This window comes from Grus americana, chromosome 1 (assembly GCF_028858705.1).
Source record: "Grus americana isolate bGruAme1 chromosome 1, bGruAme1.mat, whole genome shotgun sequence".
Taxonomy (NCBI): domain Eukaryota; kingdom Metazoa; phylum Chordata; class Aves; order Gruiformes; family Gruidae; genus Grus; species Grus americana.
The window spans coordinates 95,325,004-95,346,554 of record NC_072852.1 but is presented as its reverse complement, the minus strand read 5'-3'; the positions used below and the strand labels follow the sequence as shown (position 1 = coordinate 95,346,554).

Below are 21,551 nucleotides of genomic sequence, written 5' to 3'. Positions count from 1 at the left end.
AAATTATAGGCCCATCAGTCTTACTTCAGTCCCTGGAAAAGTTATGGAACTAATCCTCCTGGGGGCTATCACAAGTCAAGTGAAGCACATGATTGGGAAAAGCCAGCATGGATTCACCAAGGGCAAATCATGCTTGACAAAGTAACCTGCTTGGTTGATGTGGGACGAGCAGTGGATGCTGTCTACCTGGATTTCTCCAAGGCTTTTGATATGGTTCCCTACAGCCTCCTCCTACAGAAGTGGATGCATTATGGTCTAGACAAGTGGTCTGTGCGGTGGGTGGGGGGTGAAGCTGCTAGGTTGCACCCAAAGGGCGGTGGTAAATAGCTCTTTTTCAAACTGGCAACCTGTCACAAGTGAGGCCAACACTGCTTAATAACTTCATAAGTGATCTGGATGATGGGATCAAGTGCACCCTGATGAAGTTGGTGGATGATACCAGAGTGGGGAAGCAGACACTTCAGAAGGGAGAGCCACCCTGCAGGAAGACCTGGATAGGCTGGAAGAGTGGGCTAACAAGAATCATATGAAGTTCAACAAGGACAAGTGTAAGGTCTTGCACCTGGGAAAACATAATCCAGGAGTGTGACACAGACTGGGATCCACCTGGCTGGAGAGCAGCTCTGTGGAGAGGGACCTGGGGATCCTGGTGGACAGCAAGCTCAATATGAGTGACCAGTGTGCTGCAGTGGCAAAGAAAGCCAACAGGATACTGGGTTGCATCAACAAGGGCATCACCTGTAGAGATAAGTCATTATCCCACTCTACTCAGTGCTTGCTAGGCCACACCTGGAATACTGGGTTCAGTTTTGGTCCTCACTATACAAGAAAGATGTGGACAGGCTGGAGAGGGTCCATAGAAGGGCCACCGGGATGGTCAAAGGACTGGGAAGCCTGTCATATGAGGAAAGGCTGGGAGAATTGGGTTTGTTCAGCCTTGAGAAAAGAAGGCCTAGTGGAGACCTCATCACCATGTTCCAGTACTTGAAGGGTGGCTATGAAGAAGATGGAGACTCCCTTCTTACAAGGAGTCGCGTGGAAAAGACAAGGGGTAACGGGTGCAAGTTATTCCTGGGGAGATTCTGATTGGACTCTAGAGGAAAATTTTTCCCAATGAGAACAATCAGCCTTTGGAATAATCTCCCCAGGGAAGTGGTGGATTCCCCAACATTGGACACTGTTAAGATTCAGCTGGACAGGATCCTGGGCCATCTTGTCTAGATAGAACTTTTACCAAGAAAGGTTGGATCAGATGGTCCTTGAGGTCTCTGCCAACCTGGTACTCTATGAAGTACTGACCCCATAGCAGTCAGGTTTTTGTGGCAGTCATTTACGTACTGGTTCCCCTTGCCCTGACAAGCGCATTTTGGCAGTAGTAACTTCCTGATCCAGCAAAGCAAGGAGGTTAGTAGGGATGTTCCCGTTTGCTGTTAAAACATTGACTTCTGATCAGTTCATGAGAGGTCACGGCCAAGGAGAAGAACAGATAGAGGCTTTCTTACCAGGGTGTAGTCAATGAATGTGGCAACTGGAGTTTCCTGTTAATGATAGTGCATCATGTTATTCTTTTGGGCTCTGAAAGGCCAAGGACCTCCTGAGCTGTGAACATGCTACAGAAGCCTGGGTAGATGAATACACATCAAATCTGTCAGTGGCTTTATTCTGTAAACCCAGGACAAGTGTTCAACTTTTATGGGAACTGAGAGGGTGACCCTTGCATGGTATGTGGCATCCCACTGTCAAAATATTTATTCCCCAGAACTTGAGTTTACTAGTAGAATAATGTAGGAATGAAGATGGTGGTGTAGACAATTAATAATAATTTACTCCAAAAGGAGTTTGTAGCCTCCAGGTCTCATTTTGATCACACTTTGTAATACAAATTTGGAAAAATTTGAGCCAGTGGTTACAACACTGGTGTGTACACAAATTATAATAATTGATAAAGGAGCTGGATCTAGCAGCTCTGACAATTGAGTCAACTAGAGGTCAAACATTTTATCCAAAGGGGTACAAACAATTAGTAGCTTTGGTCCTGCACTTTGTAAGGTAGGATAATCCCTTTTTGCCTGTGAAAAGTGATTTGAGATTTGTCAGGAGCAGCTAACATAATTTTTCATAATACATATTTTGTCTGTTCCATCCTTACATGTGTAAGTATGTTTTTGTTACCTTTGCTTATGTATATTTTCTCTTTTGTGGAGATGGAGAAGAGGGAGTACGATAGGTGCTTGCTTTAGAAAAAAATAATTGGCTTTGGTTTTCCTTCACCAAGATGCCTCCAGTCTTACTGTTGTGCAGGTTACTTGCTGGGTCTGCTGGTGGGACTTGCTTTTAATGTATACTTTGCTTACTTTTTTCCTGCTTGACATTAATTTTTATCTTTTGAAATATCTTTTGCATGACTTGCTTGCTTTATTCTGTGGACAATTTAACAGGTAATTTAGGGATGTGTATCCCAACTATTGTTTACAGATATAAAGGCTGGTTTAAGTGTAGATGCTTCTCCTGAATCTGTTTTATGCTCAGTGTTGTTAACATTTTTTAAGATTTTTTTTTTAAGAAATGCTGCCAGATGCCATTCTTCCTTTAGAAAGGGAAGCCACTGAAAGCTCTGAAGCCACTGTACAGCTCTGAAGATCAGGTCAGAACCAGCTGTCCTATCAAGGTCTTCAGTCAAAAACTGGTGCCACATAAGAAGTGATGCGTTAGCCTGGCACTAACATTTTTAAGAATAGCCACATGTATACTGTTTTCTTTTTCCTTGTTTGGAGGTTATTCTCCTTTGCACAGCTTTCCAGTGCAAAGCTAGTTGAACAGGTGTGTGTGCTTTAACTTGTATCATTTTTGCAAAGATATTCACTTAAAATTTAAAAACATCATTAAAATAGAGTGGGAAACATTGCAAATGCTGTACCTAATAGCAGTAAACCAAATCACGGAGAGACCTGGAGTCTCTAAAGTTTTATCCTGACATGAATGTGAACAAAGGATGTCTGATCTGAGTTTATAAGGTGGCCAGCAAACTATAGGTATATGAAATCCAGTTTCACTGGAAATTCTGCTTCTCAGTCCTTTACCTCCTGCTGTGGGCTTTCTCTGTCATGATGGTATTGTTAAGGACCCTAAAGGTTGGAATCTTTTCTGTTATCTTTACAAATCCTGATCATACAACTAAAAGACTCAGTGACCATGTATGTTCCCACTGGACTAACCTTGCAAGTTCAGGCTAAATTTAGTAAAATTTCATTATGGTATCTTGCACTTGACAAATAGAAAAAAAAAAAAACAACCCTGGCATTTCTACAAGGTAGAACAATGAAAACAGAAAAAATTTAGATCTGGGAAATAGATTTAAGTTTCGCATGATTCTAGTCAGGAGAACTGAAGTGTTCCGTAGAGAATAACACGTTTATGTTGTCTCATGGTGCTCTACAGTATTTACTTTTTTAAGGAGAAACAATTTCTGATTCACATCTTCATATTGCTAGGGCCCACTTCTGCAACTGTTTTTGTATTTGTAGGAAGAATGCCATTTAGATACTTCAGGGTTTGATTTGTAATTTCAAGTCCCGCTAAGGGAAGAGGGGAAGTATCTGGCTTAGTCTTTCATTGCTTCATCACTTCTGGCACCCCAAAAGATTAAATGTCTTTCTGTTACAGTTCTTTAGTAACTGGACCTCTGAAGTAGTTTGAGTCTCCCTTATTAAGGAGGAGGTTAAAGCACAGGAATAAATGTGTGGGTCTGTAAGATGAATTTGCATGAATTGCTTGATGACTTTTACCTTGAAATTGCCTTTAACAGCTTTAGTAGTTATAAATTTTTTTTACAGTCCAATAGGTTCTTGTGTAGCTGAATCTTTGAATCTTCCTCACATTTCTTAAATGTATAATCTTTATTTCCTTAGATGTTGCTTATATATTCCTTATTTCTAATATATCTTACAGTTGGACAAACAACAAATGAAGTCCAGTCACTGTAAGCTCTTCTGACTTATTAAACTATGGTTAATGTATCAACTCTGAACATTTGAGAAGCCCAGAAAAAAGCTAGAACTTCTGACTTAGTGGGGACTTCCATAGGGGGGAAAAAAGTCTCTTGCTTCCTATGCTAGATCAAGAACACTGTGCAGGCTTGATATATGCTTGCTAGGCTGCTACAGTTGGGCTCCACCATGTAAGACAGTGTTACTAAACTGTCCCTCATGGCCTGTATTAATTTTCCAAGCTTTTCAGTAGTTAAAGCATATCTTTAAATGAAACTCCAGTCTCTGGATCCTTGGAGTGTAGAACAAACCTCTTTTTTTTGTGTCCAGTATTCAAAGAGCATGCTCAGACTCTGAAATAGGTTCTTAAAAACAACAGTTCTTTGCACTAGTAGTCAGAGTGTATACAGGTCTAGGTAAAAGAACAAATGTATACCTACCTCTTCCTGACTCTGCCCAAAACATTCTGGAGCACTCCTGTGGTTTAGGTCAGTCTTCTGATGAGGCCGTCTCTGTACATATGACTTCTCATTGCCTTCACATAGTCAATCTCTCACTTCAGAAACCCTGGATTGTTTTTCCAACTGCTAGTTAGCATCCATCTGTTACATAATGCTCTTCCCCTCTGTCCTGATTCTTGGCATTAGAGTGCTTTAATTCAGGATTTTTTCTAATCCCTCAGCATATTTTATTTTTGAGACAAAGCTTTAGCTCTTTGCCACTTAGTTTTTCTTTGGGAAACTTCTAAGAGAAGCCCAGAGAGTGGAGGAAAGTACCTTCACTTGAACTTCCTTACTTAGCTTTGAATGGGAGCCGTTTAGGTTTATTGTCTGTCTAGATAGTGGTCTCCAAGGTGTGGTGTGTGCAAGACAATCCATTGGGGTGCAAGAAGGAAATATTTTTTGTACAACTAAACTTTTATTTATTTCTTCTTTATTGCATCCTTTTTTAAATTTCTATTTGTGTTTTATGATGTACATATATTAGTACATCTATATAAATTATAATTAAATATGTTGAGGGTGCATGCTCAGAATACTTCTATTGATGGGGTGCATGATCAAAAGTAGTTTGGAGATGAGTGGTCTGGGAAATGCATAGCAGTTTGTAAGAGAAAGCAGCTCATTGCATCCACATTATGGCATTCAGTGTTGCAGAAATCTGATAAGATTGACCGGTCGTCTTAGCTTATGTGCAGGTTCTCAAAGCTGTGCATAGGAACCTTACTGTCTTCAGGTTCAGTAAGGGGTCATGTGTCTCGTTAACATGGTAAGTAACCAGTTGCTGCTACATGCAGCAACTACTGAAAATAGTAGCAAAATATAGGGATTATGTGAAAGTTTCATGTGTTTCACTGGCATGGCAGTTCCAAGTAATTTTTTTTTTTTTAGGTTCAAGCATATTTATTCCTTAGTAGTTTTCATGCCATGCCTAGATCTGTTTACCACTAGGTACCATGTAACCTGCTGAATGCAGCATGTCAATGGGAAGAGTGTAATTTCCTAAAAGTTGTTTGTGCAGTTGTCAACCCACTGAGGAGCAGAACCCGTTTGCTTAAATGTCACTGCAGCATGCATGTAACATCTATGCAAGTAGTTTTCTGTAGCTAAAAAGAAGGATTCTTGCTCTACAATGTGGACAATTCAGTTTGTTACACAATATATGCAATAGAAAAAGGAATTCTTGCCTCTGTAATCTTTTAAAACCAACAAATGAGCCTAAACTTTAGTGTCCTGTTAGGACCAGCCCTGGGAAAACAAGTCCGATTCTCATCTGTTTGAAAATAAAGTCAATCCTGACAGATCATCTATGATATATAGTACTTCTAAGCTGATAAGGAAACTGTCCAAATTACTGACCATGCTGCAGAATTAATTCTGTGTGAAGACTTCCATACCAATCTAGCAGAATCAGTATAGATACTTGTTTAAAGAACTTCAATAGGGAATTTTTACTAACTTTATAATTCATAATTGTAGGTAATTTCTTTAGTGAAATCGAATAGAAATCAGTTGGAGCTTCAAAACAGAGATTGTACTAGCTTAATTTTTTTTCTCTAGCAAGATCATAATCTAATTTGTGATATGGGAACCAATAATATTAATGGTTCTAAAATAAAATGTTACAACATAAGTGCTTAAGTGCACACTTTCAGAATAGCTTGTAAGGCCACAGCGACACCACTCCCAACATTTTGCAATAAAAAGTTGCACCAAAGCTTCCATGCTTCGGCACTGAAAGTTTACCTTTTCAGAATCACATATGGATGTGTTAGTCACTGATGCCAGAAGAATAAACCTTGAAAGGCTGTCCTAATCAAGAGATGTGTTTGTGATTCCTCTTTTCCAAAGAAAACTGCTTTGTAAATTGTCAGGGAAATGAACTTAATTCTACTGAAGATATAAGGTATAATGCAGAGACAGTAAGCTCATAGAAAAGCTTTGTTGAATTCATGTAATTTAAGAAGTTCTCAGCACCCTATTATTAATTTATTATTGTATGTATGGCAGGCAACCCAAAGTTATTTTGACGAATGTCCTGAGGACGAAAATAGGAAGAAAATACACACAGGCACAACCTGAAACTGGTGCTATTTTTTCTGATGCTGGCAAGCTGCAGTCAGATCAACCACCCTCATCATCTGCTGCCAGCCTAAAGATATGGCAAATTTTAAACCCTACTCTCCAAAGCCTTTTTCTGTCTAAAAGGTATGTTGTCTTTGCCTCATGTTACTAAACAAAATTTTCCTTTCAGTTGTTTTTTCCTAACAAAGTATTCTTTGTGTACCACAGCTGTCTTGTTCATGAAATGTCTCATTCTCATGTCATCTGACTTGATTGAATTCCTTTGTACCTGGTTCCTTTTGATAATCATAGAGAGATGGTGCCAGGCATGCTGTGGTATGTTTTCTGATCAGATGGCTTCTAGATGGTCCTGTAGTGACAGGACCAATTAATTCTGATTCAGTCACTGAACAATCAAAATGTTTGAGTTTTATTCTTGTGAAGAGTACACTTGTATTTAACTGCCCTCTTTTCTCAAAGGAGGTATCAAGATGTATTTTCACTGCTGCCATTTCAGACTACTCATGAAAATATAGGAACTGGAATAAATCATAGAATTGTAGAATATCCTGAGTTGGAAGGGACCCATAAGGATCATAGAGTGCAACTCCTGGCTCCACACGGGACTAGCTGAATCAGACCATACGCCTGAGAGCGTTGTCAGATGCTTCTTGAACTCGGTCAAGCTCGCTGCTGTGACCACTTCCCTGGGGAGCCTGTTCCAGTGCCCAACCACCCTCTCGGTGAAGAACCTTTTCCTAATATCCAACCTAAACTTCTCCTGTCACAGCTTCATTCTGTTCTCTTGGGTTCTATCACTGGTCACCAGAGGGAGGAGATCAGTGCCTGGCCCTTTGCTCCCCCTCATAAGGAAGCTGTAGGCCCCCATGAGGTCTCCCCTCAGTCTCCTCTTCTCTAGGCTGAACAAACCAAGGGACTTCAGCCTCTCCTCATACATCTTCCCCTCTGGACCCTTCACTGCCTTTGTTGCCGTCCTTTGGACACTCTCCAATAGTTTTATGTCCTTTTTGAACTGTGGCACCCAAAACTGCATGCAATACTTGAGGTGAGGCTGCACAAACGCAGTGTAGAGTGGGACAATCACTCCCCTAGACCGGCTAGCAATGCCATGCTTGATGCACCCCAGGATATGGTTGGCCTTCCTGGCAGCCTGGGCACACTGTTGGCTCATGTTCAACTTGCTGTTGACCAAGACCCCCAAGTCCCTTTCAGCGTGGCTGGTCTCCAGCATCTCATCGCCCAGTCTGTATGTATAGCCAAGGTTGCCCCCTCCCAGGTGCAGAATCTGGCACTTGCCCTTGTTAAACCTCATGTGGTTGGTGATTGCCCAGTTCTCCAATCTGTCCGGATCTCTCTGCAAGGCCTCTCCACCCTCGACGGAATCAATAGCTCCTCCCAATTTGGTGTCATCTGCAAACTTGCTCACAACACTTTCTAGTCCTACATCCAAGTCATTTATGAAAACTTTAAAAAGAACTGGCCCTAAAATGGAGCCCTGGGGAATCCCACTAGTGACTGGCCACCAGCCTAATGTAACTCCATTTACCATAACTCTTTGGGCCCAACCCATCAGCCAGTTGCTTACCTATCGCACTATGTTTTTGTCAAACTGTATGCTGGACGTTTTGTCCAGAAGGATACTGTGAGAGACAGTATCAAAAGCTTTACTGAAATCTGAAAAAATGACATCAACTGGTTTCCCTTGGTCAACTAGAGGGGTGACCTTGTCAATAAAAGGAAACTAAGTTTGTTAAACAGGCCCTTCCTCTCATGAACCCATGTTGGCTGTGACCAACAACTGCGTTTGTCCTTCAGGTGTTTTTCAATAACTCCCAGCATAATTTTCTCCATAATTTTACCAGGTGCTGAAGTGAGACTGACAGGCCTGTAATTACCAGGGTCTTCTTTCTTGCCCTTTCTGAAGATTGGAACAACGTTTGCCAGCTTCCAGTCAACTGGGATCTCTCCAGATTCCCAAGACTGTTGAAAAATAATAAAGGGTCAGAAGAAAAGCATATTAAGTCCAGTATCCTCCTCCCTCCCCAAGCAGTGGTCAGTTGCAGATACTCAAGGAAAAACATGACTAAAGTGAATGCTTTTTTCTCTGAGCTTCTGATGATGAACAGCTTAGGGACTTGCTTTATTGGAGGTTACATCCAGACTACAGTGTTCTTCTGTATCAGACTTTTCCTCTAAATCACATTCTCATTGCTTATCAACTGTGTGCCTCTGCAGCATCTTGTCTGTAAGATAGTCTCCTGATTAAAAGCAAATTTACATCTCAGTGCAAGAAGAGATTTGAGTGCTCCCCAGACATTGTGCAGTCTGTGCTGGAGTGTGCTTTGTGGATGAATGTAACAGGAGAATTATGCAGTCGATACCCAAAAGACAACGTTGTTCATAACAGATTCAAAAAAGGCTATGACATTACATCCTAATCCAAAATAAATTGCAATGAAAGCAGTATAATTTAAATCCCAGTTTGAGAAACTAAGTGGGTAAAACAAGGGCTATACACCAAGCTGGCTGCAGTGGCATTGTATGAAATAAATTGTGCTGCTCTTACACATCTGTGTTCAAGTGGGCAGTTGCATCTTCATATTTACAGTTAGCTTATTTTGGATGCTTGTCTCTTCTAATGCTTGCAGATGTTTTTCTGAACCGTGTTATTGCTATTCTATAGACTGCCACCTGGAAGTTGAGGAGGGGAACAAAATCTAATGCTGCCTCTTTGTGTATTTGCTACTTTTCTACCTGTTGATTAAGTGCTTGAGAAAATTCAGTCTATTTTACTGGAGGCTTCTTGTTCACAGGAAAATCAAGATTGTTCGCTCCATAGTTCTGAGAAACGTGTACAGATATTGCATGAAAACTATTTAGAGATAAACATTTACCAGTTTTTAACCGATACTTAGATGACGTTAGAGGTAATGCAGTGTGAGTTGTGTCTCGCTAAGGTGAAATTAGATAGCTAGCGTTTCTTACCCTAGTGTCTTGTTGCTCTTTTGTGTTTATCTGCTTACCTTTGTTTTTAAGTTCCTTAACATTTTGTTTTGTCTCTAAGGGACTGAAAGTAACAATGTTTGGTGATTATCAAATCTCCAAGATACATGAATTTAACAAAAAGTTTCTTTCTCTAGATTTCAGTGCAGTATTTGTGATTTACTGTTATATATATGGCAGGCAACCCAAAGTTATCTTGACGAATGTCCTGAGGACGAAAATTGGAAGAAAATACATAGACAGCCACATAATGATTGATGCAAATTTATCTGATGCTGACAAATTACAGTCGGGTCAACTACCCTCATCATCTGTTGCCAGCCTACAGACATGTCAAATATTAAGTTCTCATCATGAAAGTTCTTTTCTGTCTGAAAGGTATGTTACTTACAGCTGATTTTGCCAGTCTTCCTGAAATGACATAACTTCACAATGGAAAAGAATTTCCCTGAAACAATTTTTGTTATACTCTTGTGTTGAAACAGGAGATCAATTTCCTGAGTGCAAACTAACACACTGCTCCAATGAGCCATTTTAATATTGCATTTATTCTGATTTGCTGTACCTGATGTTAATAGGCTAATTCAAACACATTTAAGTTGGCTTTGTGTCCAGAACCAAAATCTTGCTTTCCTGTTGATGTTAATGTGTTCTAGCATGATTTCAAGTAACTTCTTTTGCAACATTTCTCCAAATTCCTCATTGTGATAGTTCATTTCTTTTCACATTAATCCACCAGTAGTCTCAATTCCAAAAGAGTGCCATTGTTTAAGGACTGTATGTGTGTCCTCTCATTGCTTAACATCTACTTTTCCTCTTCCTACGTTTAGGTTGACTGAGCATCACACTAACACTTGACATATAAAACTAGCAGAAATCTGATATTAGAATTATATAACATTTGTTTTAGTCTAAAATGGCAGTTGAGTTCAGAGTAAGCTGTTTCCTCTTGTCTTTTATGGCCACCTATTTGCTGAACAGCAAAGTATCCACAGGAACAAATAGCAAGAAATTTGGGGGAAGAAAATAGAAAGAGGAAGGAAGAGAAGAATGACTTGTGAGGGTAGGAATAATCAACAGTTCCCAGGTTAAAGAAATCTTAAAAATTCTTGAAAAAAAGTAAGTTATAGTCCTCATTCTGATACATGAACATCTTAGAGAACCTAAATTAGTAATTCCTTTCTCTTTTTCTGTTGAGATTCCTATTGCTGCTTCAATTAATCTGACAAAGCTGCAATTTAAATTAGAAATTTACAACAGTTTATTAGACTTTCTCATTTTAGAAATATTACATTTGTTGCTAGTAATTTTCCATAACTTTATGCTGACTAAAGTGTGGGGACTTTGTTTGGATTGTTAGAGTTCTTTTTTTATTGTTGTTGTTTTGCTTTACTACAAAATATTTAAGATCTATAATTTTTAGTATCCGATTTTTCCACTTGGTCTTGTTTTGGATGATGGAAGGTAGTGGGTTCATAGAGAGGAAAACATGAAGTCTTGTATGTAACTCTAAATCTGAGGAAACATCTTGCATATTTTTTCAAGCTCATATCTGAAGGGTGGCTGTTGAGTTTTGTGTTAAGCATAAGAATGGTTTGAACTAATCAAGTTTTTTAGTAGTTGGTGTACACAACTTGCTTTAGATTTGGAGCATTTCGTTGCTTGAAGGATTAATATTCTGTTCCTGTGATATCTAATGTATTAAGTAAAAGGCTCATTGTTAGCAGGAACCAACATTAGGAGGATTTTCCAACCCTCCACAGTAACTAGCACATTAGTGCAAGTTGTAATAGATATCACATGGGAAATGGAGAATTTAGGAATTATTTCAACAAAGATGTGGTTTGATCCTGGTCACCTCTCTGTAACTAATATCTGTGCATAAGATACACTTGGCACTGATTCTTATGGGGTCTCTTCTTTCAGAGGAGAGTAAAAGCTCCCCCCTTATACTGGTTAGGTGCATATGCGCACATGGCCATACAGAGATTCTTTTGTATTGTCAGAGTGGCTAGAATGCATGCTCTGTTTTACTGAAAATTGTGCCAGTTTTGTAGTATGGAAATTTCAGATTAAGTCAAAGAATTGTGTGTGATCAGAACAGGGTAGTAATAAGTTAACCTTTCTCTATCAGCTAGAACTTGCTGCGAGTTCCCTTTTCCTTTCTTGCTGTTGGTATTACAGAATTAAGGGATTTTGCATTGCCTGTTCACTGCAACCCAGCGTGAAATGCATTTGCTTAAGTCACCACTGACCTGTCAGTATCATTAACAAATTTGAGGTAGGTTTTAAATGTAAAGAAACTTAGGGTTTCAGTGTGTTTCCTACTTGTTTCTCATGGCTCTTGAGAACACTTAAATATATACTGCCATAGCTTCTTAGTCTATATATAGCTGTTAAGAGGTGCATTTTAAACTGAGTTATCAGCGAAGATTGGAAGTGAAAATAAAATGTGCGGAATTTGTGTATAGAGCAAATATATTTAGGGAAGTCTGTTAGCTGAAACATTCCTATTGAAATGTTTCCTATTGTTGAAATGCCTGAATTGTGATGTTGGCGTAGAACAAATGCTAAAAAAACACTTAATGGTTTTGTATGGTCTTCTAAGGCAGTTGAATCTATATAGCTGTTATGCATATAAATATTTGAGAGACAGATGTGGGTTCCAAAATCAAGTTTTCTGTAGTGAGGTTATTCCAGAACTAGAGCTGCCTGATCTGTGGAAGACTCTTTCTTGTTCAATACACAGAATGAATAATAGCACTTTCCGAACACTTTTTCTGTATATGATCCAATTAATGATTCTTTGTGAATGGAAAGATAATCAGTAACTTCTTCATAGTGCTTATATAATGTTCACCACTGTAGTATCAGAGCAGTCTGGAAATCTTTATTTGTTTTTGCAGTATTCCCAAAGAGCAGCGATACTCCAGTCTACAGATATGGCACTGAAGAACAGGCATCTGTTTAGAAAGTGTCCAACAGTTTTGACTATCTAGTTAGAGATGTCAAGAAACCATTTCTTGCATGTCCTTCTTTTTAGAATGAAACTACAAACTCATTTGAACATCTGTAGGTTGCCTAGTTTCTCTTACCGTAATCCTTTTCTGTTTCTTTTCTGTTTCTCCCTCATTCATGTGTTCTGTCCCCACCACCTCCTTCAAAGTTAATGTTTCAGGCCCTTTTGAGCAGGATGTTCTATTGCAAATCTTTTCTCGTTGCAGGAACTTACTCAGTGGATTCTATTAGGAGTTCTAAATGTAAATTAAAAATATACTACCTTGCCTCATTCCCACCGCATTCATGACAAAGGCAAGAATACACAGAACTGACTGTTGTTCTTTGGGTTTTTTTCTTGTTATGTGTTCTTGTTACAGTCATGCGTTACAGCAAAATAATATTTCAGTGTCTGGTGTCAAGCATGTCAGATTTCCATTCTTTGCACCTTTTAGAAGCATCCATTTCATTAACAATGTCAGAATATCTGTGTATTTCCATAACGGGAACTGAATTAGTGTGTGTTTCATTTGCCAAGCTCCACATGCTTACGAGAGAAGCAGAAGTTTGTGGTCTAACCAACTCCTTTTTTCTGTTGGGATTTTTATTCAGTATTCTTTCAAAATTAAAGATAAGTCATAGTTAATACTCTTTACAGGTCTGAGCGTTGCCTGAGAAAGACAAATGATGATCTGTGTAAATTGACCAAGGCTGCTAAGGAACCAGAAAAAAATGTCTTCACTTTTAGAAGACGGGAGCTGCAGAAGAAAGGTTTGTAGTGAGCAACAACCTGGCATTTAAATATGAATTTTGGAAATTTTCTTTTTTTAGTCTAGTGTTATGAGGGGAGCACAGAAATAAAATAGGCATTGCACACAGTATATGTGTTTCCTCAAAATGCGTTATTTTACAGATATGGTAAAATATATCAAATAGCTATTTTTAAGTAGGAATGGTGAATCAAATCTGTGGGGGGAAAAAAAGGAAACTGAGAGAAGCCTCACTGCACCATAATAATCCTGATTTTATAAAAAGTCTTTTATTCTCAAGAATGTAATACATTAAGAATGCTCAAATGGTTTATGAAACCTGCTAAAATGTTTATATTATATGACAATATTTGTATTTACTGCTGAAAAACGATAAGCTCTGTTCTGAGTCTCCAGGGAGAATGTACTATCTTTTTAATACTGGTTAGTAATATTTGCAGATTAGAGCAGGAAGTGGAGAATATTGTATCCAGCAGAACGTAAAAGAAAGACTGTGGAATATGGAGTGCTAATTCTTACTTGGAAGGGAGCTCTGAATTTGGTTATACCCTTATCTTAACTAATTGTGCAATAATAATCTTTCCTTAATTATTTTAGGGAATATATTCTGGCAGCCACACATAATTGAAAAAGGAAAGAACTATTGTGGAAGTTATCTGCTTCCATGCATTTTATTTAAGACATAACAGATGTGAAGAAATACATAGGTTTTTAAGGATAACCCATTAAATCATTCATTTTTTTTTTCTGACACAGAAAATAAGAACTATACTGAACAGGAAAAGAGAAGCAGAAACATGAATAGCACCACTCTTAATCAGAAGGAATCGGGCTCTATTGATTCTGAGAAAAGGAAAAGAAGATCTAGTGGCCATACATCTGATGATTGTAATGCACACATTCCAGAAAAATCACTTCTACTGTCTGTAAGTTGGACTTAATTTTAATGTATGTGTTTGTGTACACACATGCACACACTGCAGTAGCAGCAGTAGCAACATCCAAAATAAAAGATTTATCCTAATAAGTAAGATATCTAGGGATACTGTTACACCTGTTGAGGGAAAGTAGTTCAGTGATACATCAAGAAGGGTGAGTATATGTATTTCTATCTACATCAGAATATGCTTGCTGTAGCAGAAAGTGTGTGAGAGATGAATGACAAGTGTTTCCTTCAGACAGGAGCATGGAGTAAAACAATTTTGGAAATAACGCATCTAGCTACTTAAGTGAAGCTTCTTTCACAAATGGCATAGAACTAATTAGGGACTTAGATACAAAAATTACAAAGTATACCTGGGGTTATTGAAATCTTGCAGATGTCATGTTTCTCCATCCTCCTCAGTCTATCGTACCCTTCCCTCAAGTTTTATTCTTATCTGTCATTAAGATTTGGAGAAAAAAAAAGAAAAAAGACTGAGGGAATCAGTCAGTCAAGTACAAACTGTGATATTATATTCAAGCATTTGAATATAATAAAGGCATCTCTGTAATCTTCTGATTAAAACCCCACAGAAGTAGGTAGTTGCTGAGTCCTGTTCACCCAGTTGACTAAGCCACACATTTGCAAAGTAACGAACGTGACCGGTGCTTGGTCTTTCAGTGTCAGTCAGAGAACTGCTAAAATTCAGAAATGGTTTCTTGTTCAGTTTGAATGGGGTTCATACTAGACTTTTAAAAGGTTGTCCCTCATACCTTTATGTAATAACCTTTGGAATAGGAGGAGGGAGAAATTACCCTGACTTGAGCTCTAAATGCAGCTGCATTAAGCTATAATTATTTGTTTAGCACATAGCTAAGTCTCAGTGATCACTGATCTGAACCATCATAGAAATGTCAAGAAATAAACATATATCCTGTCTCTGACTCCTGTTTTCTAGCAAGAGAAAAGATTGAGTTCAACTCAGTCTCCTGGCCGCAGAACACCCTGTGAGGGTGGACAAAGTCGCAGATCTAATACAATTCTGGTGCCAGATTGTATTCCGCAGCCATTAGAGAGAGACTATAAAGACACTTCCACCCACAACCACGTAAGGCCTGCTCACAGCTGCACAGAGGAACCTGGCTCAGAGTCTCCTCCCAGAAATTTGTCAGAGAAACAGCTTTCTGCCACCAGTGAGGACGTGATTTCACCACGAGTTAGCACCATCAGGAAATTAAAGATGGACACATCAGAGTACCTGAGCAAGCTGCGGAACAGAATCTGCAGGGGTAATCGGCAACTTGTTTCAGTTGACCCAAGTATGTACTGTATCTGTGCTGCTGACCATTATTGGTATGCTGAGGTCCTAGGAGAAGTCGTGCATGACTGACTAGTTGAAACATATGGAACAAAAGATTGAAGACAGAGATTATGCTGTTTGTAATGCATTGTGCAGGTTAGAGAACAGTGCGTAGTGCCAGTGTCCTCTACTGGAGTGTAGAGGGTCTTATACTTGAGAAACAGGATAGACAGCAGGATTTTCAAATTCCAATCCTTATTTTGCAGCTGATTTTGTGGCTATGGAAAATCAAGCTTGTACTTTTCAATGATGCTTAAACTGAGAAAAAATATTCTCTCTTCTTTGAAGCAGCTATGTTGTGGCCTGTTTCCTTTAATAGTCAAATAAGTTTGAGGATCTTGGGTAAAAAGTATTAATAAAGATACAGAGCAGTACTTGTTGTGTACACTTTCATGCACATAGACCTTGACTGGTTTGGGCAATGTACTTTGATGTTACATACTGCAAGAGAGAATTCTTTGCTCATCTGAAATCCACAATGAATGAAACATTCTCAAGTCTGCATCTTGTAGTAAATGTATACTTCTTTTTTCCTCTTTAGTTGTCCTTTCCAGTGACGATGAAGATGAACCTTCTGAACCAAAACACACAGAGCTGCTGCACGATAAAATCACTGACAATAAAGAAACAGATCAACAGTCTGACTTAGGTTTCTTAGCAAAGCAATTGGAAGATAAGACGGAAAGTCACACAGAGCAGGTGGTCCAGTTTTTGTTATGCCAACCCTTTAATTTATTTCTCCAATGTTTATTTTTTCTTGCATGTTAGAACAAAAGTGAAATGCTTAGAGCAGATATGATTAGTCCCAGCAACAAGCCATAGCTGCAGTAATTTATTTCACAGATAGAATTCTGTACAGTCTTCAGAGAAGTTCTCTGACTCCGAAGCTTGAGTGTTTTTGCAACATACAGTGTATTTCACATTTTGAAAAGAAATATTTGGAAATGTTTAATATTACAAACAGGAAGGATCAAATAGTTATCTGAACTAAAGGTGAACATGATGAAGGTACATCTGTGAAAAGTGTTTTTTCACACAATGTTTTATACTGATCATAGTTCAAGTCAGTAGTTTCTTCTTGTCATCCAGTCCTCTGTTGTAATTCAGTGCATGGAGGAGATCAAGGATTTTTGTAGAAAGCAGAGGGAGATAGGGTAAAGTTCCGTTTCCTGTGTGGCTAGCAGTGGAATTTGAATCTAAAACTAGCCATAAAGGTTGTTGCCCCGTTTTGGACTTGATTAGCCTTGTGCTGCTTGCTCTGACCTGGATTTGGGTTATCTCTGTAATCCTGAAACAAGTCAGAAGAGCCATTGCTGCCTCTTCTCACAGATGTATCATTTTGATCATAAGCCTTGAATTGGATTCTGTACCTTTGATATCAGAAGAGTATTTTTTTGTTGCTCTTTTGTTTGAGGTTTTTCTTGGCTCTAGATTAGTAAAGAGCACAGGTTATGTCTTGGCAATGGGAACTTTAGAGGTGGAGTAAGATACTGTCCTTAAGGACATTGTAATGATTGTAATAACATTTACAGCTTTTTAATATGGAGTTCTTATATGGAAGTTGGCTTTGAGAATAAAGTCTTACAAACATAGAGAAAATTCCTACGGTTACAGGAGGGAAGTATCTCATTTAAATCCCTGTAGTAAATATACTTTTTCTCCCAGTTTTTAACAGAGTCAATTGAAGATAAATGTCCCATCAGCTTACCTTCAGGAAGCAGACCTAGAAAACAGATGAACCCGGCACTGGACGTTGAATTTAATTGTCTATACATTGGGAAATTTAAATGGTTATCAACAGGCCCTGCTAGGGTAAGTTGGTTTACTATGTGATATTTTGAGAATATTTAAAAATTAAAATTCTGGTTAAGCAAAGCTACTGGTACTTAGTGTAGAAGCACTGAGTTTTGATTATTGTTCATCAAATTGCTTTGGCTAAACAATGGAGTGTGTAGTCCATTACCTTGTATGTTTGTATTGTTTTCGGTAGAAAAGCTAACTGGGATTTTCTGCGGCACCAGTTTTGAGAGGTAAAGGTTCTGTATAAATTCTGTACTGGAACAGAAATCATACTAAGGAAGCTTTTAATGAATCCTAACAGAAAATAACGGCCACGTTAGAGTTAATGTCACTTGAAATAAACACCACTTTTCTCAGAAATAGTACAGATATTAGAATAAAGTAATCCATAGTGATCAGAGTTCAGATATATACTATGTGCTAATCTTTCCTTTTAAACAGAAAATTGCTTGGTTTATAGTTTTAAAGAGCATAAAAATAACACTATAAGCATTAGCGCATAGGCATATGCTATTCACAGTGTATAGAAATATAAGTGAAGGTGTACTTCAAATGGAGTAATACCAGCTGTAGGAGGTTAAAGAGGTCTTTGACCAGGCTCATTCTTTATATTGGAATTGAAAAATAAATGTTTGAACATGTACATCTCTTTTTGCTGACAGTAAGATGTTTTGAAATCTTGGACTGTAGTAATAATTTCAACTTTTCACAAAACAGTTTTGTGCAGCAGTTCTCATGCAGTAATAAAAACATTTCATGGAAATTTCCTGAATAATAGGCCAAAATCATTTGAGGGATGAGTTGAAATATTTTTAGAATCAATACTTTTAAGCGGACAGTGAAATTTTTCTTTGGAAAAAACGACTTTGTGCTTACTGTGGTAACATAAGAGAAACGTCTTCACTCAATGTATATGACAACCTTCTGTCAAAGGGACAATAAAGGATTCTTAAGTTAGCTGAGTCTTTTTAGCATAGCAGCAGTGTAAGTGGAAACTTTAATTCAAAGGTTAATGTAAACAGCAAAGTAATACCCCAGTGTTGGACCGTTTATATAGTGTCCTTAATTCAAATAGTGCAGCTGACAGCCTTTATCATGGGGTGCTTACAAAGAAGCTCCTTTTGTCCCAAGTGTTCATAATTTTTTTTTTTCTTCTTAAAGAGCCTGTAGGCAGCTCTGGAACTTTCTGCCTATTTCTCAGTGCTGAGCACCTCTGGAAGTCAGTTTGCTGTCATTTAGATTCTGCAATATGTATTTAGAAGTGTTGTTTTAGGTGAAATAGGCAATATTAAGTCTCAAATTAGGTTAATGGTTGGACTCTGTGATCTTAGGGGTCTTTTCCAACCTAAATGATTCTATGATATTATTTTCAATTTATTTGGCTATAAGCAAAGATGTGCAGGCAATTAAAAAAAAAAATCTTACTTTGTTGTAATCAATTTGTAAAAAGCAAACTAATTTATTTTTTTTAATCTTATTTCAGTTTACAATCAAGTATATTACGATCCCAATTCAGGGTAAGAGATTTTTTTTCTTTAGCCTTCTCTTAACTATATCTTTAAAGTATTGCATTAAAATACTCGGTATATATTCTGAATAATTTATAATCTTGTTTGCTTTCGCAAAGACATTAAATAATTTTTTAAATTTACATTTTTCAATAAATAAAAGTATCAGTGTCTGTAGTGTAAGCATTAATAACTTAGCAGCTTCTTACACTTTTAAGTTGAACTTGTAGTTTTAATGGCCTTGCCTCCCGCATTCCTGCCTATATTAAGTGTTGAACTATAGTAAATATGACTATGTGTGCTTTTGAGGTGAAACATTAATCTTTTCAGATTAGGATTTTAGACCCTTAGGTTTATTAAAGAAAAATATATGAGTTGACTTAAGCTAAGAGGAATATAACTGTAAATTTGCATTCATTCCATTTTCCAATGATGATGCATGGTTTCTGTATGTTATAGGAGAAGGTTTGTGAGCACTTTTGAATTGGATTGGCTAAAAGCAAATAGGAGGAAAAATATTTGCAATATTTTTTCTATATTTGTAGATAACTGTGGTTATTCTGAGCAAAAATACAACTTTTTCTTGAAGAATCCTGCATGCAGATGTTTAGCTTTCGGTTTTACAGTTTGGTAACTTTGTTTTACATAGTTTGATATAACTGATTTAAGTATTAAATTCTCAACACGTTTTATGCAATGCCAGGAATAAAATGTACCAGTACTGTTTTAATACACTCTGATCATACTTACATCTTAGTATGTAATTACTATAACATGTATGACTTTATAATTAGCCATGGCTGTGAAAGATACGACTATTTTAAATTCTATTTCTACAGTGGCTCTTAATAAGAATATTAAGCTGACAGTGGACACTCTGGATCTGAGAAGGTTTGGCTTGTGGAGAAGTGATGGTGGCTGTTCTTCAACAATGATCATTTTCCTTTGGTTGTCTGTGGATTATGTAGAAAAAATTGAAACCCAATTAGGAAAGTTAGTTATCAGTAAGCCATGTGAGTAATCTCTTCCCTTAAATGCAATGAAAGGGTCTAATATGTGGCATGTCAATAAAGCAGTTATTTTACAGTTGTGCTTCTGGAATACAGAGGAAAGCCTATAGCTTTTTAAAGATAAGTTGATCAGTTTTGCTTTCTAAAATGCCTCGCTATACTTGTATTTGGAAGAAAATTCTAACAAAATGTGATTCAAAACCACTGCTACTTATTAAAAGGACCTTGTAACACAGGTCAATTGTAATCTGTGTGAGGGAGGCCTTCTGAAACTAGGCTTGTGTATAAAGTACCTCTCTCTTTAAAATTAATTACTGTCTTGAGTAATGTATATGCTAGATGAAAGACTTGGCAGATGAAGGTTGATTTTGACAAGACTGTGTTGGGCCATTGCATTATTACTGAAGAAAATTTCCACTAAAGGCCAAATGGACTATTTAGTCTGTATGTCTTATGGACTGGCTCTATTTGTTTTTCTAGCATGAAGCTCTGTAAAACTGAATGTAACTTTTGAGGGAATATTCAGAGTGACACAATCACACAAGATTAAATATGTAGTAGTGTAAATATTTTGAAATGTGTGTAGAGACTGTTGAAACAAATCAGTGGTGGTTTTACAGATTGTGGAAATGGTTGCTATGATTCTGCTCTGCCTTCTTAGTGTATTAATATTAGAGGAAAATGTATCATGCCAGATCTGAGAGGCGTGAGGCTGCTGCAGCTCCATGTCCCCAGGTCCAACCAGTAGCAAGGCTGAAGATGTATTCCTAATAGGTAGAGCACACACAGACACCACATATATACATACCTGGCCACACAGATAACGGACACACAGCACTCACATGAACACAGCCCCGACAGCCTCATCCTGCTCCCCTGTCTGGCTGAGCAGGATGGAGGCCCACTACTAAGAAAATACATATCTGTACATACACACATATGTACAAAGTGGCTCCTTCTGTCAGCTGGGCTCAGATACTCAGTTGCTGGACATACAACTGCCAGTTGCTGGTAGAGACCGTCATGCGCCCACAGGCCAGCTGGCCAGGACTCCCCTGGTCCCAGTAGCTGACCGCCTGCTGACCTCCCAATAGCTAACCCCCCTCTCTCATTCTTAGAGATACACAGGCAGTCTCACAGCCAGAGCTGTCCCTTAGGGACCTGCTCAGCCCTCTGGCTCCCAGGGCACTTCACCTCTTCACCTAGTTTGGCTTGATCTTCACTAGCAATCACATGCTCACTTGCACATGCGCACTCACTCCACTTGCTGAGCTCAGACCGCCATGCACACATGTTGAATAGAGAGTCCCTCACCCAGGAGAGAGTTAGAAAAGAATTTAATAAGACAACAGGACAGACTACACTGATCAATGCACAGGGCATGGCCAGACAAGTGTACTGACCAGCAAAGTATTTAGATGGGACTGGTCCTTTTAATGCCATTAGCTCTCTGTTTTCCCACACTTGTTCCTCCCCAAATCACCTAAACACCTCCCTTTTCCTGCCTTTGGTTCTTCCCCTAAACATCCCATAAATAGTCCTGTGCAACCCCAAAATGCTCTTCCTTTGCATCCCATCATGCGTGCCATACACTTCAGCAGTCCAAAAGG

General features: G+C 38.4%; 1 protein-coding gene across 12 annotated transcripts in view; it reads left to right on the top strand.

Moving 5' to 3' along the window:
- The window catches only part of SENP7 (SUMO specific peptidase 7), a 48,483-nt gene that overhangs the window by 9,338 nt on the left and 17,594 nt on the right, over positions 1-21,551 (top strand). For 7 of the 12 annotated variants that reach the window (XM_054815683.1, XM_054815636.1, XM_054815693.1 and 4 more), the window contains 9 exons: positions 6,497-6,694; positions 9,755-9,952; positions 13,230-13,342; positions 14,098-14,267; positions 15,222-15,582; positions 16,165-16,322; positions 17,289-17,435; positions 18,907-18,940; positions 19,771-19,944. In XM_054815683.1, the coding sequence (XP_054671658.1) occupies positions 6,497-6,694; positions 9,755-9,952; positions 13,230-13,342; positions 14,098-14,267; positions 15,222-15,582; positions 16,165-16,322; positions 17,289-17,435; positions 18,907-18,940; positions 19,771-19,944 (1,553 nt within the window). The remainder of the gene's footprint in view (positions 1-6,496; positions 6,695-9,754; positions 9,953-13,229; positions 13,343-14,097; positions 14,268-15,221; positions 15,583-16,164; positions 16,323-17,288; positions 17,436-18,906; positions 18,941-19,770; positions 19,945-21,551) is intronic. The other 5 variants (XM_054815715.1, XM_054815704.1, XM_054815736.1 and 2 more) reach the window with 3 other exon arrangements.